Raw genomic sequence first — 25,484 nt, 5'->3', positions numbered from 1 at the left:
GCAATTATGGTACATTTATTTATTTCCCATAACTCGGACGATAATGGAAAAAATGTTATTAATTTGGAATCTAAGATGGTTTTCGTTCTTTGCATTCCATACATCAATGTATGCTCTCCAGCTCTCAATGTCGTATTGAAATGGACATGGTAGTTTTTAGAATCTCATCTCCTTAAAGAGCTGAATCCGGTCAATAACACAGAATTTATAGTGGTCTGAAACTTATTCATACAAAATTTCCGATGTCAATACGACCTACCTTCTGTGTACAACATACAAACAGTCATAACCAACCATAAATCATCAGCACAAACGGCCTCGCCAAGTCTAGTGGAACTCTCCGGGCCAGGTCCCCAGTATCCCTTCTCTGGCAAGGGAGGAGTGGACATCCTTTTCCATCGCAGCCCTCGTTGACGATAGAGTTTCCACGCCAGTAATTTCGATACCAGCCCATTGGAGCGCGAAGAATGTCACTATTGCTGCAATAGCAACACCGCAAGTCAGGGCGGATGTAAGCACGTAATTGTACTTCTGCCACCAGCCAATATAGCGTTTGCGAATATACACTGGGGTAAAAGGTGAGCTTATCGTTCGCAGATGAGAATAGAGATGGAAAACCTTGGAAGATGTATCCGACCACAACGGCTGGCCATGTATGCGATAAATTATAAGGCTAGAGCACTGTCATTCCGGCTTGATTGGAAAGAGGGATTGTAGGAACTTACAGCCCAGTTCAATCCTCCAGCCAAGAAGATAGGGGCGTGGATGCCGCGAATAACTTTGTTGTTTGGGAAACGCTTGGCTAGGAAGAAAAAGATCACTGGTAAAACAGCGCCGATGAGGAATCCCCATAGAAGAATGTTATATGGCCCATGCTAGGGTTGCATGGTTTTTAGTCGGACTGTTCATGATGAATAGTAAAACAATACATACAGCTCCGTACATCTTGATTGGCCTAGGGTACCCCAAATAACGCTTGCAGTGAAGAATGTAGATGTACCAGGACATGTGAATTTAGCTTGGGCTTGAGGCGTGCAAACGCCCCTAATGGAGTTTACTTGCCAGTTCATGATGGACATGGCTACTAATGTCGATACTGATACGCGCCTATTTTTAGCATATGCAGAGGGTAATATTTGGGAGAACGTACCAATTGTAGCAATTGTCTGACCAATGAACAAAACTCTAGGGTTGATTTTGGTGTAATGTCTAAACCAAACACATCAGACAGCTGCACTGTTGAAGTACTCAGACCCTATACTTGCCCAAGCTTGAGATCAGACGCAAATCTCAGCGTACGAGCAGTTACAACATATCCATACGACTTGAACATATTCATTGCCAGAGCATTTCCAGGGAAAAGCACTCCACCAATAAACTCTGCCAAGACATTGAGAGTAACTTCCTGATTCGTGACAGCGAAGATGACACCAATTGGTACCACGAAGATCAGTGCAAGTGCGAGACCCATAAAGAGTGCGCCGACGGTTGTGTGAGTGGGGTAACAGAGGATTGCAATCACTGAATGATTTTGTTGCTTTTCAGTAGACGTCAACGGCAGTCTTAGATTGACTTACGACCAAGACCAATGGCGAGGAGTAGTATTGATGCATACCACCATTCAGGCGCCTCGGGGTAAGCAGCCATCAATCGGTTGTGCACATCTTTGTTGTCGTGGCTAGTGATTGATTGATCAGCAGGTTCATCAGATATCATCAATTAACTCACCGAGGGTCCTTCCGTCTGATCAAACTCTTAAACCCGCGGACAATCTCATGGCGGTGATATACTATCAATCTCCCTTTTAGCAGTATTTTCCGGGTAGGGGTCAAGACACTCACAAAAAGCATAGACCAAAGTTGCTGGGTAGACCGCGAAGAACGAACCGTAAAGGAATGCTTGGCCCGCGGAAAGATAGAGAGGGCTGTATGCTTCGTATGCCGCCTGGTCGTAGAACCCGTTATCGTCTACAACCTCAGTCACCTTGTATTGGTGACCAAACCTATCAAAGGGCCGGTTACTGTTGATAGGGCTAACGAACAGAAGGAGTGAGTATTCGTTCAACATAATCACTCAATTTAGCTGCATACAGATGTCCAGTATACCTATGGCCAGCATCACGTTAGTATAAAAGTTAAATTTATATCTGTATACTAACTGACCAAGTGTTAGTAAGCCAAATTGAGAGAACAATTGGGAATGTAGTAAGCATCCCAATAAAATTATTGAAGGTCGCGACTATGAAACTTTGTCAGAACACTATAATTGATAACTAGCATCAGAAGACCTTACAGAAAGGTGAAATCAGAGGTTGAATAGATGCTTCGACCACGCTTTGAAAGAGCATATTCAGTCATCAAGTATACTGACTGGCGATGTACCTACTTCCAGTCAAAGGTTGGGAGCGGGTTAAGACCGAGCCCAGTGTTTGTGCCCGCAACTGCAGCCAGGATAGCGCTTTCGGGCTTGATCCAGGCAATCCTGTGTAGCTACTGAGAATCGCCGTACGAATAGTATGGCTTCGAACCTACCAAGAAAAGTAGGACATCGCACCAATAATATAATTAGGGAACCAGAAGTATACGAACATACCCCCGAACCTATCACCTGTTGTCAGCATACATTTAGGGATAAGATATGTAACGTTACGTACGCATATAAGAAGAACCGCATCTGGCTAATCTTCCAGCCGTTGACAATAGGATTCTCGTTTGCGTGAAAACTGTTGTTTAGCGCGATCGAGGCCTAATGCAATTGAGTATTGCACCAGTCCTCACCGTGTATAATATATACTTACTAGGTTCCGAGGCCAGATCGCCGCGGCGGGATATACTAAGAACCGACGAGACAAGCCGGCTAACCCGTACCCCATCAATTGGAAGGATAAAGACAGCGAGATTTGGTACCCAAACTGCTTGGCCCATTCTTGGTTAAAGAAGGTCGGAACACGTTGGACGACAATAACATAAGCAGAGTACCCGACACCGAACGAAACGTTAGCCATGATAGTGATAAGCTATCCAAAGTTCGTTGGCTCGGTACCTAAATCGGCTAGTACGAAATAGAACTTACCATGTGCTCCTTCCTATTGAATGGCCCAGGATTTAGAGCCTAGATTGTCACGTAAGGTTATCGAATATATGGATATGTTGGTCGAAGGGGCTGACCAAAGTATACCCAAAGAGGTTGATTGACCTATCGGGAACCCAGCGCGCCCACGCAGTGCCAGCAGCTATCGGTGGTCCAATATATCATAAAATCGATTGGATTCAAGAATACTACTACTTACGATAAGCCAATAGTTGGGCAACGATCTCATCGATCTATGTTAATTGTGATCAGCGACGATTTGTTCGCTCCATCTAAGTTTGCACACCTCGATTCTTGGATAGCGAAGAGAAAATAATTGGTTGATCAAGGCACCGGCACATGCAAAGAGCAGACCAATTGTCCAAGCTCGGACGGTGCTGCATGGAGTGGAGGGATCATCTTCGGAGGAGACTACTGCACGGACCTGATGACATCCAACATAAGCCACTTAGAAAGATAAAGCATAAAAAATAGCATACTTCAACATATGGAGAGTCGTGGATGATGAGCGCTGCCTCCATCTTGAGCTCCTTTAGGGCTCTCTGGTAAAGGACGGTGTCACTCTTCAAGCCTGGGTCCTCAAAGAATCGTTTGGCGACTTCGAGGACAGTGTTCGGATAAGAGGGATCATGTCTGGAGATAGGGATAGAAATATAGCTTCGAACATAGCAAAACCTGCCTACCTGTGTTCTTCAAACACCTCTCGCATGATAGCTTCAGCCTCTTCATCCGAGATCTGTTCGGCGAGCTGGGACAGACGCTCGAGCTGCCGAACATCGATTTCGAGGTCGCGAGCAACCTCGGAGCCACTTTCCTTGTCTGAAGCCTCGTAAACCTGAATACTATATATAAGTGATTAAATTCTATAGCAAAGCTATGAGGAATACCAACCTGAGGGTCTTTCTCATCGATGCTAATCGACCCAGTGCTGGATTTCCTTTCTGTAAGGTTGGGAAGGCCCGCGGTTGGTGTTGTTGGCTCTGTAGCCATAGCAGATAATGAGCTGAGTTTGTTGAACCAGACACAGAAGCCTACGGAGCTTTGAATGCTCCAACGATGTTTATGTATACTGAATGGATTGGAAGACCATGTGGTATGGTATTAGGTTCGCGTGTGGCTCTTGCACTTGGCATAACGTTCGAATGTACCTGCCTTGCCTTATCTATGTGTGTCCACTTTGGCTTCCCAGCCCGTTCCTAGTTACACGCCCTGAATCACTTCTGACATGTAATTATGCGGTCAATGTGTGTAGCTCAGCATTTAAGTACGAATAGTTTAGTGAATGGCCCACCCATAATACTGAGCGCCGACAGCAACATCAGCCTGATGTTTGACTGAAATTCGAAATGGGCTGTATGACCAGGCGGAAAAATCCAGTGATGCCAAGTACAAGTTCTGGGTCCCAGTGGCAAGGCCTCGCACCTGTATGCGTTACCAGATAGCACACCATATGATCAACAGAGTGCGCAAGATAGGGGTAGGCCATCATAACGCAAGTGCTAAGGAGTTCGCTGGAGGCCGCCATGCGCAGCACTTAACTTCTCAGTCCGGATCCGTATCTTGGCACGGATGATAAGAAGTACTACTACGTTAGGCACCCAGATAGGAGAAGGTAAGAATACCGAGACTTCAAGCTTCAATTGTTGTAGGTGTACGTTATCTTGCGATCTTAACTAAGACTCTGGTAACAGTTGTAGTAACTTTGTACAGATTAGCCAATTGGGCCTAGCGCTTCAGTTACCGCGCTTGTTTCAGACTCTGGCGCTTAGCGATTGCGCCATTATTGAACCAGAGGGCCGAAGTCATTATCATCAAACCGCGACGATAAAAGGACTATGGCGGCTCAAAGCTCCTCTCTGAGAGAAATACTAGGCCCTAATGTTGGAATTGATCTAGCTGCTGGGAGCATGGGTGGAGTTGCGCAGGTTATAGTGGGCCAACCTTTGGACACGATTAAAACTCGTGCTCAGATTGCCCCGAGTGAGTAACATGATTCGGTCAGATATGATTTCTGAAGCGAATTTGTATATAATAATAGAGGGGATGTTTGTAAGTCTTTTGATTCAAGCAGAACCAATCTCATCATATCGACCCAGCCAGGCCGGACCCATGAACATTTTGACACAAACGGTTAAAAATGAGGGGCTTTTTGCTCTTATAAAGGTGCTCCTGAGAAAACTTGAAAAAAGTCGCGCTAAATTCTATAACAGGGATGGCCTCGCCCCTTCTTGGAATTGCTGGTGTAAATTCATTGCTATTCGCATCCTACGCGATCTCGAAGCGGATTGTTTCGCCTTTTCCCGAATTATCTCTGCCAGAAATTGCCGCTGCAGGAGCAATGGCTGGCGCAGCTAATTCCGTTCTCGCTAGTCCCGGTATGCTATCTGATCCCGATGTTACCAATCTAATAGTACCCGCCTAGTTGAAATGTTCAAAGTTAGGATGCAAGGTCAATATGGAGCTAAAGGTGATAAAAAGCTTTCGATGGTATTTTGGGATATGTGGAGGGACTATGGATTTAGGAAGGGCGTCATGCGAGGATTCTGGGTGCGCATTTTAAGCAAACCCACGAAGCAAGTTGATCCTATAAAGCCCCCTTTGAGACAGGCAACTGTAGCGCGCGAGATACCGGCGTATGCGGGGTAAGTGGCCAAATCAAGTATATGTGCCAGTAATTAACTTAGTATGCAGCTTCTACACTGGGTACGAGTTCGCCAAGCGAAAATTCCGTTCGAAGTACGGAAATCAAGTCCCTGTGTGGGGGCTATTAGCGAGTGGTTCTTGCGGTGGGGTTTTTCAACCTCTTGGAGTTCGCAAAGACGACTCTGTTGTAACAGATATGTTACTGGCTATCCTGCTATCCTCTTGGTAGGGAACCTCAACCCTTAGCCAACTACAGCGGCCTTATTACTTTGGTAGATGTTGTCAAATCTCGAGTACAGCTTGCGGATACACCACCAAAAGGACTCGACTACATTGCGCAGGAGCTTCGGGCTATTGTAAGAGAAGGCGGAGCGTGAGTTTGATGCATGCGATACTTTTGCTAAGACTAATCTGACCTTTTAGTGCCGGACTGTTTCGAGGGCTTTCGCCGTCGCGTAAGGAAACTTTATTATGCGGATGAGACATTTATCCATCAAGTATTTATCCAGTACTTCGAAGTATTCCCGCGGCAGCGTCAACTTTTGCGGCTTACGAACTGACGAAAGGTGAGCTTCGCTTTCAGGCTCAAACAGAGGAGTGTATTGATTATATAGTAGAATTTCTCACCAAGGACTTGGCAAAACCAATTCCTAATGACGTGGTCTTGGAGTTCCTCTGTATTCTTTTTGTCGAGCTCAATGTATTCAAATTCGTACTCTGGCACATATGCTCATGAAATTCTCGAGGAGTAAAGTAGCAAGCACCACGATAGCATAAGCTCTAGTTACCTACAATATCAGAACCAAGAATCGGATAACCCACAGCTGCCGAGAACAAGATGTGACTAAGTACGTAGGCCCTTTAAAATATGAAATTTTGACTTCAGCAATGATCGATAAAGTCAAGTGTAGATTATACCACGACTATACCTAGGAATGACAGCGTTTTCAAATGCCAGCGGAACAGCCCGTATCTAGTTGCGCGCTCCATCACCACATTTCATGAATTGCATACTCGGCAAACCATAACCCATGGTCAGCCTTAAAATCCCTTTCTCTCGGTATGCCATTGATAGCAGTGTAATTTTGCCCCGCCAATGTGGCCGACCTTCAAGACCGAGCACCCCTTCAGGAAGACCGAAGTTCTTCCTAGGGACATTAAGCTGGCCACATTGGCATTCGGGTTCACGGTAAGTTAAATGGTCTGGACCGAAAAAATGACATACCCAGACCTCTTCAGATAGGATTTGGGGTGGTTTGTTGTGGCATGCTATCCAACAGACCCATAAGATACAAAAGCGGGGCGCATATATTGCCATGTGTTGGATGGAATCACTGCGTAAGTAGAACATATTCTAGCGCCGGTGGCCATGGCTGATGTGCGAACACCTGTACAGCTGCACCACACTCGCGATTCTTAGTTGGTTGTTTATCATCGGTATCATCGATCACTCGTTTTGGATTTATTTTGCAATTTTAACGTACGTTTAAATGTCGACTTAACTGGAAATACGGCTAATGCTACATCCAACATCCAGATTATGGGCACTCCAACTTCAGTTGCTACTTCAGATCATTATCAGTCGCATTTGTATTCTTTTGCCTACGCAATCACATAGGGTAAGTTCAAGGCTAGGTGCCTACTGTTCACATAGCCTCATTCACTCCTTCGTTACTTAGTTTTGGCTGAAATTCGCCGTTGCGGCATGGATCGGCATGATCAGTATATCGGTGTATTGCATTTGGTTACCCGCAAAGCTTCAGATCTCGGAAACATACATCCGATTGAACTGGTACTGGGATCATATCGAGGTATGTAGTCTAAGAAAGACAAAAGGTAGCAATACCTCATCATTCCCGTCTGCGCAGAAAATACTTTACTTGCTCACCGATGCGGCTTTAAACATGCTATTCATTCGTCTGATCCGACAGAGACTGGTATCTAGAGGTGTAGGTTGTTTTGCTAACCCGTACTTCACGACTATTAACTCCGATCAGTTGAAAAAGTTTGACAAACTCGTTGCAATGAACTTGCGAATGATATTTGTTTCACTTTCCATGGATATCATAATCATCGGGATGCTTAGTTATCGTAACGAACTAGTCTAGTAAGCAACAGCAACCGAGGGCTGGGGAGGTCACTAACGGGCTGAATCTTCTTAGTATGCAGTTCCACCCGGTAGCATTTATGGTCAAGGTAAGTACTTTCACGGATGTCTTGTTTTAAGTATTAATTTGTCATGAAGTTGGAGATCGAAATGTGCATGTCTCGGCTCATAGTCAAGGTAGCCAGAGGTACTGGGATTGATGTAAAGGTATGAATTTAGGCCAATTAATTAACATGTATCTGAATATCTCGTCGAATTACTCTACTTATTAAGGAAGGACCAGATAATGTACCGAGAAATGACCGAAGGTCCTGGAAATGCATCCGGGAGGGGTGTCAGTGTTCATGTCACTACTCAAGTGATCACTCGAACTGATAACTCAGGGGCTGATTACGAGTTTGACCGTGGTAAGTCACTTGGATATCAGTGTCAAAAAAAAAACGCCTTGGAGATCTCTGTGTTCATTTGAGGGCTGTGGCAACTATAATACAATGCTGATACCAGTACCAATGAGCAGGACCTGACGGACGAGAGGAAACACTGCCCTCTTACGAGACTGATTTGGAGGGTCATTTTAGACTCAGTCACCTTGATCCTGTCGCAAGGATGGCAAGGAATAACCGAGATCTCCAAAGATAAGAAGAATGTTCAATGGGCTGCTGGGGTCGAGAACGGGTCGAGTCGCACTCAAGTCGAGGCTCGGAGTTCACGCTAAGTGATATGAGCAACATTTTATATTGATTTTATCTCTGGGACCTTTTGGGTGTATTTTTTGTCCCTGTACTTCGTGTTTTAATATGTATTAATAACATGGTGATACGTATGAACTACGGACATGAATAAGAGCAATTAAATGCTATATATGTGCTATATGCGTTATATGATCCAAGCTAGCACATAATATATAAACTTAAATATGCAAAAACTACCAAAGTTATTGAACCATGTATGGAAAGAGTATCGCGCCTGGAGAGTCTTGAAGCCTACATAAATGATCGAAGTATCTGGTGTAACGGTCATGTGACGTTGGCGCCTAATCCTCGATCTCTGTTTATTCAGACCATCCGTGATGAACCCACTAACACACTGGGAATCGTTGTTGCGTAGGTACCAGCATATCCATTTTCGGTCAATCTCACAGCGCATTGCTCTCACAGGGAACATTCGTGATGCCGCCACGTTCTAAACGAAAAAGACCAGCAGCTCCCGCGCGCCTCACCCGGTCTAAAGCCCAGGCTCCTCAAACTCCTGATGAACAAGCAGTTGCAGAACCCAGCAAATCCACAAGCAATGAGGAAGACTCAGTTCTGGATCCATCGGCTCGTCAGAGTAGGCCACGTTTGATTATGGTGGTTTTACCGGCTTCAAAAAGGCCTACCCCCAAGACGTCTTCAGCGCTTTCACCAGTCTCTCCTGATCCATCTAACACCATGTCGCCGCTCCAGATCTGCCCGATTCATCTCCCATCCAAATACCTCAACCCGCACGACAGTCGACCCCAAAAGTGCTGGGAAAGAGAAGTAGGCAGAAAACGGGTATTGGCTCGCTCCCTCCTTCGTCGCCCCGCCAATGTCGTCCCCAGCTCAAGATCTCAAATGGAATCATTCATCCGGCCCTGCCTTTCGACTCCAACTCCTTCTCCCTCTAGGTCTCGGCGGCCTTCCAAGGAAGCCTCTGTTCAACGACCACCCCAGCCGAGATAACATGCCAGAGCCTATGCCCCCCTCTCCCCACCCAAGCTCCCCCTCCGCCGGTGTACATCCTGAACTTGAGGTCGTGCACTCTGGTCGTTCGCAAACACCTGAAGAGGTTGAGATAAACAAGCATAAGCCACCAACATCACCCGCACCATATTCAGACACAGTCTCTGCGGACGACCCCTTTGGTTTCCTGGCCGCAGAAACCCGTCTTCGGGAACGGCGTATTCAGATGGGAATAGATGATATAGAAAGTGGCCCCCAGATGCCTTCTTCGGGTGGACCCGAGGCTTTCGATCAGTCGGTCTATGAAGAGGCTTTCGCATCCATATTCTACGATCCCCAAACGGGAACGGTTCCACTTCCCAGCGAAGCAGAATCACGAAGAAGTACGCACACAAGCACCCAGGCTAGCTTATACGACAGTGACGGTAACGGGAAATGGCGCCCAAAGCACGGCTCAAACGCAAGCATACCATGGAAGTCGTCATACCTACGAATACCAGGGGAAAGGAGAAACCTAAACAAGACGAATCGATGAAAGATGCGTCAAACGACCCCTCACCAAAGTCCAAGCCCTCCAAAAGGACCCAAAAGGGAAAGGAGAAAGCCAAGGAGCCTGTTCTTACCACTTATGAGCTGGAAGCTATGCTACCCCATCGTATTAAACGAGTACGAAAACCACGGACCAAAGACGAGGAGAACATCACTCTCAGTGATGTCGACTCGGAGGAACCGAGCTCTCCAAAGAAATCCAGGGCGGCGTCCACAAGGAAAAAGGCTGGCCAAAGTGTTGCGATAACAACCAAAAAAGGCTCAAAAGCTCCAAACCATAAATATTCTAAGGCTGAGAAGCCTACAGGTCGACAGTCTAAACGAATTCGGGGCGGCGAAATGGCTGACACAGACGAGACACGCAAGGTGAGACTCATTAAATTGCTGAGGATATGTACACTTATATATTGCGACCAGCGATTCGAAATTGAACGTAAACGCCGCTTGGAAGCATACAAGGCACTCGACACATATACACTTGAAGAAGAGGAAGTGGTTTGGTAATTCTGCACTTGTCTACTAACTTAATGCCTGATCCAAGCTCGTCTTTCTTTCTTGATTCGTCTCTTAATGATATTTACCTATGAACAGTTTTCTCTACAACTCCGGTGTGGGTTTGGTAGCATATTTGATGTATTCGAGCGATATATTTAATTTCTATCATACGTTCTTAATGTATCACCAATTCATTGCGTTCAAACGACTCATTCAGCAGCACGTGTCCATGGTCCGAGTGCAAAGCCGAACCCCACAATACCAACTGCATGTGTGAGCCAAATCACTATGATAACCATGTCAGTTCAAGATTGGAGCCCAACAATTCGAAGAGCCTACGAAGTTTGTGATTTGGGTGTTGGCGAACATCGTCTTGTACTGTAGGCATACCCATGACGTTACAAAACGCATGAGCAAGCGTGGGCGTGATCACTGAGCCTATTTACAGTAAGGCATCAAAATTGGGTCTCTGCGAAGGTGATAGCCAAACCTACCGGTGCGGAGGAACAAGAAAGATGCATACCACCCAAACAATGTCGTATATCCGAGTTGGACAGCTAGCACATGTCAGCCACACATCCATACGGCGTGTGGTTGATCACTACACTCACTCGCTATGACCAGAGTCCTTTGCAGAGCCTTCCTAGTCCTCCCAAGCCGATTGTACTGTTCATGCCCGTGATGTATGTGGGCTACAATTGAATCATTAGATTAAATCGGGCCACCCTATACCAAATATACTTACCCAGGCCAAACCATAATGGGGTCAAGAAAATGATCTTTTTGTGCCCTATACCCGCCAACTTTGCGGCTCCCACAATGCAGGAGCGAAAAACCAGTTCCTCGGTCAATGGAGACTGTTGCTATCGTCAGTGCTATCCTAACACTATGAAAAAAGTCACTTGCCATGAAGTAGTTACGAGCGCCAGTCCAGCATACAAACCTATCTACAACGTCGCGCTTGTACCACCAATTGCTCATGAAAGGAAGCGATCGATCCAGCCATGCTGTGTATAATGGCCCAAAGTACAATAGCGGGGTCAATAATAAAGGATATAGACGCGGTGAAGGCAATACGAGCCCAAGATATTCTTTTGCCGAGTTTACAGCATCTAGTATAGTCTTTGTGATGTGCTTGGCTTATTATACTGCCAATACTGAATATTTGTTCAACTCACCAGGGACGCCTCTGTCTTCCATACGATGGCCACCACCGCGAGCAAACTGCAGGCTGTGCTCGCAGTAACAGCCGTGAGACGTGTTTTGATAACCGAAGGATCATCGCGCGACTTGTCTTTGTTGTCTAGACGAGCACTTCGGAGCACATATATAGAACCGACATAGGACGCCGCAAAAAAGCCGGAGGCGAGAACGAACTCAGTGAGGCCAAGGACAGGTGATTGAAAATGCATAGTCCAACACTTAATTTAGAGTACAGTATGATAGATAAAATGAGCCCTCCACCCCAGTAATGGATGGCGAGACGTGGAGGTCAAAAGGAACAATCCATTTGTATCCCGTGCTATCATGCTGGCACGTGGCGATAAACTCTTTGGATTCGCTCGGTGATCAACACTCTCATTATTCGGCCCCGCCGGAATCTCGCCGAGATGAGACTAAGATGTTTGATTAATCGAATGCCGCCCACGAGAAACCTACAAGAAAGTTGGCTTCTTCGGTGCTGGGGCTAATGCATGACTCAAAGGGGTTGGATTTGATGGTGTAGGCGCTGGCACCGGATGTCGGGGTTTTGCAGGTTGCTCGGCCTGGGCGATGGCTATGCAATTTTTCATGGTCAGAACACCCGAAACCAATTCGGTTCGACTCACCTGTATTCCATTCCTCTAAAGCTTTCCCTTCTATCTCCTTAACCTCTCTCAGTCGTTTCCCAAATACAACTTCCTTCCAAGGGGTATTTTCGATACCTCCGCCTTCCTCCCCCCCACCCCTTGCAAGTCTGACCAATCTCACTATCTCACTCTTGCTAAGATCTTCGCCTTCTCTAAGCCTCTTTACTAAGGATTCGAGAATTGTTTGATGTGCGGTAAGGCGATCTCGCTCTGCAGCACTGATACGTCGGTGGAGGAGATTTTGGAATGCAAGTGAGGTGAGCAGGGTAACACCGATGAAACTGGAGGCATGTCGCCCGAACGCCGCGAGGTATGTCATGATTCGTAATGAGTGGCGGACTACTGACTGAAATGCAATGCAATGCAGCTGACCGAGCGCGCGCCTATGAATAAGAGCTCGGTCGAGTGACTAACGAGCCGTCGAAACGTAAATTTGGATGACTGAAGTTTCGACGAGCAAGTAAGTGACTTTCAGTTTCCGTAAAATGTCAGCAGAATCTAGTGTAGCGAAATGAACTCGATAAAAATGACGTACAGTCGTGGTCAGTCGGAAGGAGCGTGAGATTGCACAAATTCGGCTGCCCGCATCTGTATGGCTGATAAGATCCAGTCTGATAATCATTTTAATCAAAAAAGCGCAAAAGCAGCGGCGCTATGGACAAACCGCCAGGTGTACCTGGCCACACTGTTCGGTTATACCGTATCTATCATGTGGGTGTGTGGTCTCGAGAGCATCTTCCCTACCCCCACATTTCACCGGCAGTTTATGGGTTCTCTTCTGAGAGTCTCCCCGATCGCTCGCGGGGTTGGCCTCGCTCTTGCCAGTGCAGAGCATGGTCCAAATGAAATGCATGAAAGGGATATCATTTGAGGTCCCTAATTAGCATATAGTGACGAACGTGGATATCAAGTTAATTGATCAGTGTATTGGGTAGATATATAATAATAGGAATAACTAATACATGAGAGGGAAAGTGAAACGTCATGTGGAATAGTCCGGAAAATAGCATAGAGAACCAAAGCGGCGCATATAGCTACACATCATCTTCGATTTGCGTGTGTAATGAAGATTCTTCTATGAAGAGTGACAAGAGTATACAATATAGCATCCTGATTGAATAGGGAAGATCTACAATACAAAGTCCACTATGTATGAGTACACCTGGCCAACATAATCCATAGAAGTGCGCATATACTAACCAGACAAGATCCCAGGCAAAGAGCAACTCCTAATCCTGATAAAAACCGGAGTACAGAAAGAATATCAGAAAAAAAAAACATGCTAAACACGGCCGGCCCACAAGCGATGCCCGAGAGCAATCGCCACGGTGCGTTCGCATCGGCCGACTTCGCGGGGTTCAAGCCCGCTGACCTTGGCCCATGCCTTGTTTGTCCACGTCTTGTCAAGATGGAACTTGTGAGCGAGCACCATCACGGCCAAGAGTACCCGGCGCGGGTCTAACAGTGCCGAAACTGGGGCGCCGGGCAGTGGAAGATGTGGGTGGTTGTGAGTGGAAAGTGGCAAGCGTGAAATAGGCGGCATTCCGATCGGGGTGTTGAATGTGGGCATCGGTGGCTCAGCCGAGTAGGGTGGAGGTAATTGACTGTCGGGCGGCGGAGGGAGTACCGAGCCAGGCGTCATCATGGTTATCGGAGCAGACATATGCGGGAGCGCCAAAGGTGGATGGTGGTGTGTCGCAGCCCGGCGCAACCGCGCCTCGGCCGCCGCACGCAATTCGCTCTGCACTGCATCGCTCGCGCTGAGCAAGTATGCCACGGCAAGTTGGCAGACTGCGCGTGGTGGGCGTGTACGCTCAAGTAATCGCTCTATAAACCAACGCATATGGTTCGGCTTGTGATGCCCTATGGCAGTGGTCGAACCGAGATTGTGGCTTTGAGCCGGTGGAAGTTGAGAGGCAAAGTTTTGCGGGATTACAAACGTACGGCCGCCGGCGATGAGGAGAGGTGAGCAATATATGAGTGAAAGTATTCCAAGCATTACGTCTATATGAATAATAATTAGATCCGAGTGAGCAACAGAGTATGGAGATTACTTACCTATGAAATCATCTGTGTTCTCATATTTCTTGTCACATTTGGTACTACTAATGTTGCTTGCTTTCTCGTGGCCTTCCCACTCCTGTTTCTCGCCACACGTGGAATTCTCCGGAACATCCTCGAGTGTAACGGATCGCGACTGTTTACCCGAGGTAGGCTCGCTTTCTGGTGTAAGCTCCGGAGAAAGAGGGAGTGTGTATGCTGGAGCAGGAGAGGCGTGGAGGGGTATGGAATCTCGTCGTGTGACAGGAGGTGCAGATCGAGAGCCATATGGAGTCCAACGGGTAGGCTTTCGAGTCGTTCGGGAGCAAAAAGAGCCTGTCGAGGGCAATGGATCGGTATTTGGGGCTTGGGTGGGTTGCATTTGTTAATTTATTATACCAAGGGGGTGTGGATGTGGAGGTCGAGTGGCTTGAGGCGCCTGAGCCCTTTATACCTGAAAGTCAATGAGTCAAGAAAAGCTTGGCTCTTTATTTGGCGGCTTTGATTAGAAAAATGGCTGCGTATGGGCACAGCTGACGTGGTCCAGCGGCGGATGTGATTCGGAGGGTCGGGTGTATATGATTCGAGGTGCTTGATAAATCAGAGTGGCTCCCTAAATCCGGCAATGGGCAGGTGCTGTGAGGACGGGCGGGGGGTATGCCCAATGATCGGACCAGACGAGCAATTTTATAGGCAACTGAGTGTGGTTCGGGAAACGCCATGCTTACTCTGCGATGGAGAGCCGGGATCACATTGGGTTTGGGCCGCACGCGTGGGGTGAATCGAGCCTTAGCCGGGAGCACCTTGTAAGCACCCCGTAAGCCGCCGGCAGCCATTTCGGACCCCGGTCACAGCACTCAGGGTCTTCTCGGCCTCGGAATACACACATCCCGCGTACGGCCGCCGCGCAAGCAGCGCGGAGGATCGTACTAGAGGCTACCAGACCGTTCGATTGGAGTCAATCGTACCAAGTGGAGTAATTTTTTGGAAGTTTTCAGTGCATCGCAACTCCACCAGGTCCAGGATCGGAACATAGCGTATGACTCACTTAGCTTTCCTCCACTCTGCCGCTGCTTTTTTACATCACGTGAGCAAGATCCCCCAGACACCATCAAAGTAAAGATGACCAAGGTACGCGGAAAGGCGAGCCACCGAGGCGAGAACTGACAGAGCAGAGCGACAGCCAAAGATACGGCGGATAATGTCAGACAGAGACATGATGAATTGCTCGTCAGACGTGAGATGAACTCATGTCGGAAGACATCGCCAGACAGTTCGCGACATGATCCATTTACCCATGCCATTCGGGTGCGGCTAGGATGGGTTTACAGCGGGGCCTAGGCAACTAGAATGCAACCATAGTGGGTTCTCATCTAATATAGAATAGACTCGGGTCTGGTGTATGCGATTATGAAGAGTGCACCACCAGATATGTGGTGTTGGGGTCGTAAATTAAGTGCATTGGGCGTTGTGGTTGAAACCAGTCCTCTGCTTTGTCCGTGTGCTGAGCACTGCCACTGCATGCATGGATAATCTTGAAGCTGACGTGAGATCTGTGTAAAACTGTAACGCGTTGCTACGCCCAAAAAGAAATGCGTCACAAGTATAACAGTATACTTCAGCCCATCACCCATGGGAGATCGGAGGCCTCGTGATTGTTCCTTATTTGGGTGTAGTGAGGTCAGACGAGAGGAGGGCTGGAAGCGCTGGCTGTCCGTGCGGGTCCAACAATAACATTCTGTGATCGATCCGGATTATTGTCTTGGTCTCTCGCTATTGATCCTCTGGCCGTCCATTTGCCATCACTATGCCACGCCTGCCTACGCTCAATTCTCTGCTTGTCCCAGTGGGTCTTTGTATCACACCTCAATCCCCAGTCGATCCATCACTCTGGTTGGCCCATCCACTATAAGTGCCTCCACCCATGGAATGGCCTTCCGACTTGAACGCACCCCCCTAGTGCACTAGGTTCTCAAAGCCTCGAGCCAAACTCGTTGGATCAGGTCGAGCAGCGTGCAGGCTCACACCGCCCTACCTGTAACTATTGCAATGAGCAAACATAGCGTACTGCCCACCAACCACCAAGGGCAATGTCAGGGCTGCCAGTCCCATCCTCGAGATCCAACCCTCTCCGGGCACGACGCGGAAGCTTTCATCAGTAATGCATTTTATCTAGGTGTTCAATGCACTTTACCTGACCCTCACCCAAATATTAGATAAAGCTTGTGCCATCCTTCGTTCGATATACGGTCTTACACCCGACAACCACCCTGATCCTCGGCTATGTTCCGATCCTCCACCCGTACCCCTAGGCCGTACTCAAGGACTGTATTTTCCCGAACCGCTTGCAACTCGACAACCCACAGTATCATGGTATATTGCAAACCTTTCCTACTACGCCCGTGCCTCGGCAGGTGTCTTTTATACGGCACTTGAGTACCTTGAACGTGCCAAACCTCGGTTCCGTCCAGTTCCTGGCGATCCGCGAACCGCCTTTGTGGGTGCACTGATACTTGCACACCGGTTTTTGGAAGATGGATCGTATCGCACCGAAACATGGGCCCGCCTCACCGGCAGTTCCTCACGAATGATCTCTGCATGTATTGAAGCCATGTTTGACGCCCTCGAGCACAGGCTTTGGATCGGGCCTCTTCCCGAACCGAATGATAATAGGATGTTCTCGATGCGCGAAGGGACAATATTTAGTGAAGAAATGCTGGGTGGACAGAGGCGTTGTTCGCTGCCTAGTTTATCGGTACTGTACGGGGCAAGGTCCGTATCTACTACCGCGCGCAGTAGCTCGCGTAGCTTTCGCGCCTTTGGTGACCCACAGAGTATTCCAAGCGCAGCGGAATCCACTCAGCCGATTGCTGGACCATCGAACGCAAGTTCGGTCCCAGTAACAAAGCCCGTTCAAGGCCTACCTTCTCCCCCTGCTTCCCCATCATCTTCATCAAACACACCCCCGCCTCGCGTCGCTCACACTTCTCAAAAAGTACCCTACCTTTCCCGGCGTTCTAGTTATATGCACACTAGTCTGTCTCTGCCGCCTCCAGAAAAAGGACTTTTCAATTTTTCCCAATGGCAAGCCGCGGACCAGTTCGGAGCGGCACCATCAAGTACAGGTCCAAGCTATACTGCACCTCTACCACCTGCACCTCTTCCCCCTACCCAACGCCCACACCCTCATCTACCCCCACCCCTGGTGTTTATGAAGCCTGCTTCCATAGCCATGCGAGCACATGAATCACCCGTATTCAGTGTTGCTCAATGGTGCGCACCTATTCCCGAACTCGCCGAAGATTCTACCAGTGAAATGGAAGTAGAGCACGAAGTCAAAACAACCCCACCTCGTACGCCCTGCGATTCTACTTCGGGTAGCGATCCGGACGCATTCAATCCAAGCATGTGGGCTGCCCAAGCCTCACTCTTCCCTCCGTCCACAGCTGTTCTGCCCCAAATGTCCCTCGCTACCCCAGCGCCGACGGTAAAAGTTGAATCTCCGGAGAAGAAGATGCGCTATCCAAGTGCCACACTCGTACCCCCTTCGAGTTGTTTAGATCCAGCATGGAACGGTCGACGCCATTCTATTGCTGTGACCGGTACGAGGTATTGATTCCGCGACCCTCATTCTCTACATTCCCATTCTCACATACATCCTTGACCACTCCCCTGTTCCTGATCTCCGTTCTCCCACGTTCCTTCCCCGATCTTTCTTATTGTCTACCCGTATACCATCCGCACACTATTTATCCTTGTTTACCTCTTCCATTTCAGACTGTCATCTGGTCTATTCTTCTCTCGTTCCCGGTTCTTGGGTTGTTCGGACCGATGGTGTCCTGTACAATTAGCTGTTGTACTATTACAGTGATTGCAATCTAACTTGCAGTGATCCTACATGATAACGTGTATACGCAACACCTTGGCCTGAGATTGCTTGATTGGAATATTTCAAACATATTCGAGGAGCAAACGAGGACGATATCGATACTATTGTCCTGTAACATCACCTGGGGTACAAGAAACGGACTATTCTCGAGACTCAAGCTTGTGGTAGGTATCCGACATGGCTCAAATAGGCCAGAACGAATCAGGTTCCTCATATTGCTTCCATTTCAGGCACTAGCGTACAATAGTGGGCGCATCCTCATGGAAAACTGCGTCACTCCCGGATTCTTGCACTACTAGAAAGAGTCCCATCTCCCTTGCAGAACGGTTGTTGAGAGACCATGTGTCGCATTATCGCCTAGCATGAACCTGTGGGTTCTTGTGGTCTAGCTTGTATGAAATAACGACTCACTTTCGAACTGGAGTCATATGCATAATTAGTATACTAAAGTTACACGGTTACACCTTTCAGGTGTACGATGACCATACTCACAATCGCAATAACCGTATCCTCGAGGCCCGGGCCACCATCCACGAGCTTGAATTCTATGGATATTTGATTGTCGTTGGTTTCAACCGTTGCGTCAGACTCGCCGGTGAGCTGAGCTGTATGCAAATACTTAAAAGTCCCATGTATAGGCTCAATTGAAGACTCGACCCAAGGCGAAGCTAGCATATAGTCAAAAACACACACAAAATAAACAGTTAACCGTTGCTAATCTCTCACGTACTAAAAGCCTTTTTTCCGGCGAATCGGCGTCGAATCTCTGGGACGATGATCGTCATTATATTCTCCGAGCCAGCCAAACTGAGCGTGGCCTTCACTTTATTGGACAGATAGAGCGTTCTGGTCATGTTTCTGATGCGTGGTGAGCCCTCAACCGAGTGGGAACGGCCACTCTATATACCCTGCTATGCGCTCACTTTGCGGGGCGTTGAGCGTCGAGAGCAGTACCATTTACGCCCAGGCGTTGGCTTTCCCATAACGTCACGACTGTTGAGGAATCCATCAGTGAGGTCAGGCCACCTGCAAGACTTGCCTCCCCGGTTCATCAGGGATCAGAGAAAAAGATCTGGGCCTGGTCGGTATCAACTTTGATCCATCGCTTATGGTGGCAAAGAACTAAATCCAGTAGCCTGAATTTAATCTATTTAATATGTATACGTCGGCCGCATATAGCCATTCAATTTAACTGATAGTCTACGACACTTGCCTTTGTGGGGCATATGATGGGTTGGGAAGCCAAGCACCGACAAATATGACACCAACAAAAAGGCTCATGATTAGTTGAATACTTATTTTTTACAATACCGGCAGTATTGTCACACTAGGCGGCTGTGTCCTATCAGTCCTGTCATGTGGTGCATTGTATTTCTTCCAGTACCCCGGAACGATCACTTGAGTTGTAATACTTCCACCTTGAAGGTGGTCAGGATCTGTAAGGAGAGGGTGTCAATGAGGTCATACCGCTTTTTTAGTACACAAACGCACACTTGAACTATCCCGTGTGGCAAAGGTGGTTAGCCGAGGTGCACCCATCATCAGAAATGACTCGACTCACACTAGCAACCGAATTCAATGAACCCCTCTCGTAGAACGCAATAGAATATACCCCATCGATGAATTTGGGAGCGGTATGCAAAGACTGGTACAGAACTTTTGAGTCGACGTAGTGGAATGTACCAACGATGGGGGCTGAAGCCATGACTTTCATCTCTAAAGCAGTTCTCTTAACCGGAGCTTAAAAGTATAATTAAATGAGTATACTTGCCGTCAACGCCCTCTGACGAGAAGGTTTTACCCAACTTTGGGATTTCGAGGTAAAGGCCCGAAGGGGTCCCATAAAGAATCGCGACCGCCGACCGATCGAAATACCAGCGCATCCCAAAAAATAATAGAAGAACAAGTGAAATAGGAAGAATAATAAGATTATGATTTCTTAGTCTCCGCAACATTGTTTTGCCTGAGCAGAAGTAGAGTGCCTACATTATGGATTGGCGTAGGTGGGCATATATATAAATCTTCCATGCATGATTGATAATCCGACGAGTCATGGTGCATCGCAGGTATACGTGGATGCATGTATACGCGTCTTAAGAATTGGTAAATGCTAGGCTGTGAAGTTGCCCGGATAGATTGCCATATACAGCATACACAAGCACCGCATTCATTTGGCCAAAATCGCTCCTAATATACAATTACATGCGCATGATCAATCCGTTTATTGGGTATATGCGTTCAAAACGACTGCCAGTTCCCATCCGAGACAGTAGTAACCATCGCCTCGACATCATCATCACCTATCCAAAAAATAATCAAAAAGACCCCAACCAAAAAAAATCAAACCAAACCAAAACCCAAACGCACTTTTAAACTAGAACCACAATACGCTCGATTATCAGTTACCACGCAAGCCCAAAACTCGCACAACTCACAATAGCCACCACCACTCGTCGGCTTCTCCCGGTTTCAACGATTTAAACTCGACCACCAGTCTCCGCACGACAACCTCGGCGATGGCCCGAGCCGCACCCGAGATGCACCTGATATCCTCGTAGCTTAGCGTTCCCTCGATCGTCTTCGAGTCGGATACCATCCATGGGGATTCTGTGTTTGTGTTAGGGTCCCGCGTGTATATACAGTACAGTACAGTAAGTATATATATAAATGTGTGTTATGAGTCATCGTCAAATGAACGAGCGAAGGCAAGCTGGGTAGAACGAACCGACGCTCCGTTTCCCTACGAAGTTCCGGTGCACAGAGGGAGCTCTGAGGACTATCTTGTCTTCCATTCCGGACATGGCAAAGGTTGCGCGGGTGGTATGAGACAACGCGAGATGGTGCGACATTGTTCGTACGCGTACGGGACGCAGAGTAAGTTTGAATACGGGGTTTAGAATAATTTCGGGACGAGAGTGGACTATGGATGGCGTTTGGATGTGGATTGTGGATCGTATTCGAACCCGCTGTATATATATTCAACATTACCCAAGAATCAAGCCATCTTTATACCTGTGCGCACTCCGAATCCCAACCCTCCATCGTAGCGTAAAGAACCTAACTGTTACGCCGTAAAAGTCATAGCCGCAGAGACCAGCACCTTTCGCGCCGAGCTTCTTCAATCGGGAGAACGCGCTTGCGTGAAGATCGACAGGGGTACGTATCGACAAGTACCATGACCAGGGACGCCAAACAAACTCATTTCGTGGTTAAGTGCCCTCATTTGGACGATATAACATGTAACGACACGGCTTGCGTATAGTTGTAAACTCATGGATATGCATCTTGCGTTGAGAGAATTCATATGCAAATCAAGTAAGATAAACAAGGTAAGCTACATCAACAGATAATTCAGACACGGAGAGAGAGAGAAAATAAATGCTAAAAAGGGAACAAATCACACAGTTGGACATAGCGAAACATGCTGGAGTGGGGGCAAGTAGATCAATGGGACAAGTCGAATGAATGGATGGGTGGATGGATGGGTAGGTAGTTGAATGGTTGGTCGGTGTAATATAATGGCAGTGATGATGAGGGATGGATGGCGTAGGAGACGCGATGCAGGATGGATTGATGGACGGTTGGTTGGTTGGTTGACGGATAAAAACCAAGGCAAAGAAAAGAAAAAATGTACGAGTAGATAGCGAACCGAGAGAGCGAGAGAGAGCGAGAACACCCAATCAAGGGAAGGAACAGGGAGAGGTAGCCCAAAGACCAAACAAGGAGATAAAAGAGTCCTGAAACCCCTGAAACAGAGGGGTGAAAAAAAACCCCGCGAGAGCGGAAAGGGCTATCGAATCTTTCCGCCCTCGTCCAATGCTCCTTCTCCTTCTCTCGCCCTTCGCTCAACTTCACCTCGTTTCGGGAACGCGTTCCAGAATCGGAGTGTTTCGTCCCCTGCGCCAGTGACGATCGTGTCCCCTGTCGGGTTCATTGCGAGGTAGAGTACTCGATGAACGTGTCCGGACAAGGTCGCCACGAGCGACAGGGACGGGTATTTCCAGATGCAGACTTGGTTTTGTGGCTGAGTCGACGAGTAGCCGTGTGTGCTCACGAGTTCGTTGGACGTTTTGGACCATGTGAGGTTACACACCTTGACAAACACCATTAACACAACTTGAATGAAACACACAAACTAGGGAGGGAGTGAACATACCTGCGATCCGGTATCCATCTCACTGATCCCAACGCCTACACTCGTATTCCAAAACCTAATCTTCTTGTCCGCCGTGCCTCCACCCGAAGCCAGCAGCCCACTCTGGTGCGGCGACCATGCGATAGCCTTGACAGCCGCTATATGCTCGTGAAACTTCCAAAGCGGAGTCGGGTGGCGCATGTCCCAGACAAATAGTTTGTTGTCGTTGCCTCCGCTCGCAAGCATCACGGGATCACGAACGAATTCGTCCGAGGGACACGACCATTTCAGACCACAGATTTCCTGTCGGTGTCCGGCGAGTTTGCTCACCGTCGCCGAAGCGGGCGGGAGCCGGACGTCGAAATTGAGAATGGTGCGGTCTCGCGAGCCGGAAGAGAGGGTGTAGTTGGACCATGCGAGTGCTCCCACGCGCGATGCGTGCCCGGTCAGGGTGCGTTGTTTTTGAAGGGTGGTTGCGTCGTAGATGAGGATTTCTCCGTTTTGGGTGCCGATGGCTACTGTTGAGCCCTGTTGCGAGGGATAAATTAATTCAATCAACCATTGGGCACACGTTCGCGACTCACTTTCTGAACCCAATTAACGCTCGTCACCGGATTCACATTTCCGAGATCGCAAAGCTTGACAACTTTACTGCTCTCTGCGCTCCAAAGATATACACACGAGCCCAATCCTACACCAGTAGATTCGTGGAACTCCAATCGACAAGATTGAGATAAAAGTCGTCTTTGAGCTCGGGGGCGTCGAGAACCTTGTATGGAGTTTTGGATATGGTGCGGATGGTCGTTTGCGGGCCTGTAAGCATCGCGTGGGTTCGCCTTCGCACTGCATACGGCGAATAAGCGGGGTGAGATGCGTCGAGCAGTCCCAAATCGGAAACCACGCTACCCGGGGTAGACCCCGGGGTGGAAAACCCGAGTATACGCTGCCTTGAAGGAGTGGAAGGGGCCGGACTAGGACTCCTCCGCCGCTTGATGCCAATACCAGATACCGAGCCCGGAGAGCTGGAAGGCATAAACGGCGCATGAGGGAACATCTCGCTCGCCAAGGCCGTGCTAAACGTGCGATTCTGCTGCTCCTTGTGAGCATCAGTCTCGATGGGGGTTCGTCTCGGGGTGGGAGGTCGGGGGTCGGATGAGAGATTGTAGGTTGTGGAGAGATGTGTGTTGTCCCAGTCATCTCGTTGGGGGATGAACCGGTCGCCGTGTTCTCGTTTGCGTGGACTCCGTTCGGGTGTGCCTGTGCTCCCTCCGCTGCCCGTCCCGGTAGACCATATACTGGATGCTTTGGGTTTGACGCTGCTGGGGCTGGCATCGAGCATATCAAAGCTGTCGAGCACCCGTCCTTTGCCCTTGACGCTGCCCATCGCCAGACGACCACCAAACGTGAAGCCGTGGCCAAAGGAAGGGCCCGACGCGGAACGCACAGGCGAGGCGGAATGAACAGACTGGATGCCAATCGAGGGGGCACTCAAACTGGGTCTGAGCGCATTAGTCGGGAAACAAGTGCTTGCCGAGGGACCGAGGGCAACATCGATCTCATTCTCCTCGTCGCTGTCGAGGGTGTTCGGGGGCTCGAGCTTCGCAGGGCTGGCGTTGGAGTTGGGGTTGGCGAGCGCAGAGGGCGGGGTTGAGATGGAGGTCATGCTCGACTCTGATTCGTTGTCGGTGTGTTCGGGGATGTCTGTGTACGCAGTGGAGGAGAGGTTGCTCTGGGTCCGTACATGCCCGAAATGGAGGGCGCTGGGGATATGGGGTGTGCTCCCGCCATCGATGGGAGTATGGGGCGGTGGTGGGAAGGGATCGTTCTCGTCGTCGGGAACAGGTGCAGACTGAATGCGCGAGAAGAAAAGATTCGTCGGTGGCATCGCTACTAGCCGAGTAAGCACACTATCAATGTCCCAACACTCAAGTCCAGCCGAGTCCAGTCGAGTCAAAGAGTGAGTTCGGTAGACCCACTAGGAGTTGTCCTACCCTAAATATATACGATGACCGTGTGTTTGTGGGATCTGTCGCTCAAAAAGTACACAGGCAAGGGGCCGTTCACTCGTCGTCGAAGGAAGCAACTCTGTCGAGTGGCGTTGTTCGACGCGCGCACAAACATGCCCAAACACTACCGCGCTCTTTCCTCCTATGTCCCAACTTGCCCGATTCCACAGTACCATCTATTCCCTCATATCCAATCTTCTCTCGACCACATCTAATCGATCAACAGGCTTTCAGGTCGCCCATTATTCTAAATCACAAAAACTCCATTTCGTCACAAAAACCTGGGCACGAAATTCAATTTCGAGACTGTACAATTCCCTATTTTCATTCACAATTAATAGACATAACGCACGACGATCACGGATACTTCCCCCTATCTACGCAATCGCCCCTTTGATTCTAGGTTGCGAATCCCAGGCCTGGGGCGATCTTTCTGATGTGATGTTTCCGCGTATAGCCATACCAGCAATCGAACAACAAACACTAGGGTGTAGGCAGGCAGAACTTGTTCCATAGCCTATAGACCATCTGTAATGGTCCCCGATCCGGACGACTCGGAACCGTAGCAGACGAGGGAATCACTCCCACACCTCATCTCGCCTCGTCTCGCCCCGGACCGTTCCTTGCGGATCCCCAAATCTCGACGCGCCACCCATGCGCATGTTGATGACCGCCGCCGAGTATTACAGTACATTTACGACAGTTGACACATTATCCAGACTTGGATTCTATCATAAACCCCCGAACCAAATCGGACTTGTATGTGTAACAGTAGTATCAATGTCATTGTAATCGGATTACGTTCTGGTATCAATTATCCACGCTTGCACACTTGCACCTTGTTCTACACGTGTATGTACTCACATCGCCCCAAAAGGAAGCGCTCGGGGCGAGTTCGGGATAAGGCTCTCCCACTCGTATCGGCCGCGGTCGCCGAGATAGAATATATGCGAGATGGTACACCAAGGACTGAGAGG

The 25,484-nt window shown here is 48.5% G+C and overlaps 9 protein-coding genes across 9 annotated transcripts; 3 read left to right on the top strand and 6 right to left on the bottom strand.

The window, feature by feature from the left end:
* Positions 1–327: 327 nt before the first annotated feature.
* On the bottom strand, positions 328–4,080 carry RhiXN_07372 (OPT oligopeptide transporter protein; the record flags this gene model as incomplete). Its single annotated transcript, XM_043327188.1, has 23 exons — positions 328–566; positions 619–673; positions 726–802; positions 944–1,096; positions 1,151–1,209; positions 1,284–1,521; positions 1,578–1,678; positions 1,729–1,789; positions 1,842–2,032; positions 2,091–2,105; positions 2,163–2,238; positions 2,293–2,333; positions 2,386–2,481; positions 2,532–2,600; positions 2,654–2,745; positions 2,798–3,016; positions 3,073–3,111; positions 3,168–3,232; positions 3,290–3,323; positions 3,377–3,514; positions 3,570–3,723; positions 3,774–3,925; positions 3,982–4,080. 23 exons carry the CDS (start codon positions 4,078–4,080, stop codon positions 328–330), a joined length of 2,463 nt encoding a protein of 820 aa, XP_043185660.1.
* An 845-nt stretch (positions 4,081–4,925) lies between these two features.
* RhiXN_07371 (mitochondrial carrier protein) lies at positions 4,926–6,339 on the top strand (the record flags this gene model as incomplete). Its single annotated transcript, XM_043327187.1, has 9 exons — positions 4,926–5,070; positions 5,301–5,465; positions 5,513–5,637; positions 5,683–5,732; positions 5,782–5,958; positions 5,990–6,106; positions 6,157–6,188; positions 6,243–6,299; positions 6,332–6,339. 9 exons carry the CDS (start codon positions 4,926–4,928, stop codon positions 6,337–6,339), a joined length of 876 nt encoding a protein of 291 aa, XP_043185659.1.
* Positions 6,340–6,829: 490 nt separating this feature from the next.
* Positions 6,830–10,596, top strand: RhiXN_07370 (uncharacterized protein; the record flags this gene model as incomplete). Its single annotated transcript, XM_043327186.1, has 11 exons — positions 6,830–6,922; positions 7,413–7,544; positions 7,602–7,670; positions 7,731–7,840; positions 7,896–7,929; positions 7,979–8,047; positions 8,118–8,247; positions 8,948–9,488; positions 9,535–9,926; positions 9,992–10,458; positions 10,510–10,596. The coding sequence occupies 11 exons, from the start codon at positions 6,830–6,832 to the stop codon at positions 10,594–10,596; spliced, it is 2,124 nt and encodes a 707-aa protein (XP_043185658.1).
* A 200-nt stretch (positions 10,597–10,796) lies between these two features.
* Positions 10,797–12,756, bottom strand: RhiXN_07369 (CAAX prenyl protease 2; the record flags this gene model as incomplete). The annotated part of the gene is made up of 8 exons (XM_043327185.1): positions 10,797–10,873; positions 10,927–11,025; positions 11,082–11,144; positions 11,199–11,279; positions 11,333–11,444; positions 11,766–11,901; positions 12,247–12,364; positions 12,417–12,756. 8 exons carry the CDS (start codon positions 12,754–12,756, stop codon positions 10,797–10,799), a joined length of 1,026 nt encoding a protein of 341 aa, XP_043185657.1.
* A 963-nt stretch (positions 12,757–13,719) lies between these two features.
* RhiXN_07368 (uncharacterized protein) lies at positions 13,720–14,859 on the bottom strand (the record flags this gene model as incomplete). The annotated part of the gene is made up of 2 exons (XM_043327184.1): positions 13,720–14,441; positions 14,496–14,859. The coding sequence occupies 2 exons, from the start codon at positions 14,857–14,859 to the stop codon at positions 13,720–13,722; spliced, it is 1,086 nt and encodes a 361-aa protein (XP_043185656.1).
* A 1,667-nt stretch (positions 14,860–16,526) lies between these two features.
* RhiXN_07367 (uncharacterized protein) lies at positions 16,527–18,093 on the top strand (the record flags this gene model as incomplete). Its single annotated transcript, XM_043327183.1, has 2 exons — positions 16,527–16,635; positions 16,694–18,093. The coding sequence occupies 2 exons, from the start codon at positions 16,527–16,529 to the stop codon at positions 18,091–18,093; spliced, it is 1,509 nt and encodes a 502-aa protein (XP_043185655.1).
* A 568-nt stretch (positions 18,094–18,661) lies between these two features.
* On the bottom strand, positions 18,662–20,249 carry RhiXN_07366 (uncharacterized protein; the record flags this gene model as incomplete). Its single annotated transcript, XM_043327182.1, has 9 exons — positions 18,662–18,723; positions 18,778–18,784; positions 18,859–19,034; positions 19,097–19,224; positions 19,290–19,359; positions 19,695–19,802; positions 19,858–19,864; positions 19,928–20,106; positions 20,168–20,249. 9 exons carry the CDS (start codon positions 20,247–20,249, stop codon positions 18,662–18,664), a joined length of 819 nt encoding a protein of 272 aa, XP_043185654.1.
* A 355-nt stretch (positions 20,250–20,604) lies between these two features.
* Positions 20,605–21,215, bottom strand: RhiXN_07365 (uncharacterized protein; the record flags this gene model as incomplete). The annotated part of the gene is made up of 4 exons (XM_043327181.1): positions 20,605–20,666; positions 20,713–20,732; positions 20,802–20,973; positions 21,092–21,215. The coding sequence occupies 4 exons, from the start codon at positions 21,213–21,215 to the stop codon at positions 20,605–20,607; spliced, it is 378 nt and encodes a 125-aa protein (XP_043185653.1).
* A 941-nt stretch (positions 21,216–22,156) lies between these two features.
* On the bottom strand, positions 22,157–24,386 carry RhiXN_07364 (APC/C activator protein CDC20 (cell division control protein 20); the record flags this gene model as incomplete). Its single annotated transcript, XM_043327180.1, has 4 exons — positions 22,157–22,459; positions 22,523–23,029; positions 23,086–23,159; positions 23,216–24,386. The coding sequence occupies 4 exons, from the start codon at positions 24,384–24,386 to the stop codon at positions 22,157–22,159; spliced, it is 2,055 nt and encodes a 684-aa protein (XP_043185652.1).
* Positions 24,387–25,484: the final 1,098 nt, after the last annotated feature.

Source organism: Rhizoctonia solani, chromosome 13, assembly GCF_016906535.1.
Source record: "Rhizoctonia solani chromosome 13, complete sequence".
NCBI lineage: Eukaryota > Fungi > Basidiomycota > Agaricomycetes > Cantharellales > Ceratobasidiaceae > Rhizoctonia > Rhizoctonia solani.
The sequence above is the reverse complement of the archived record's forward strand: the minus strand, read 5'-3'. Positions and strand labels throughout refer to the sequence as shown.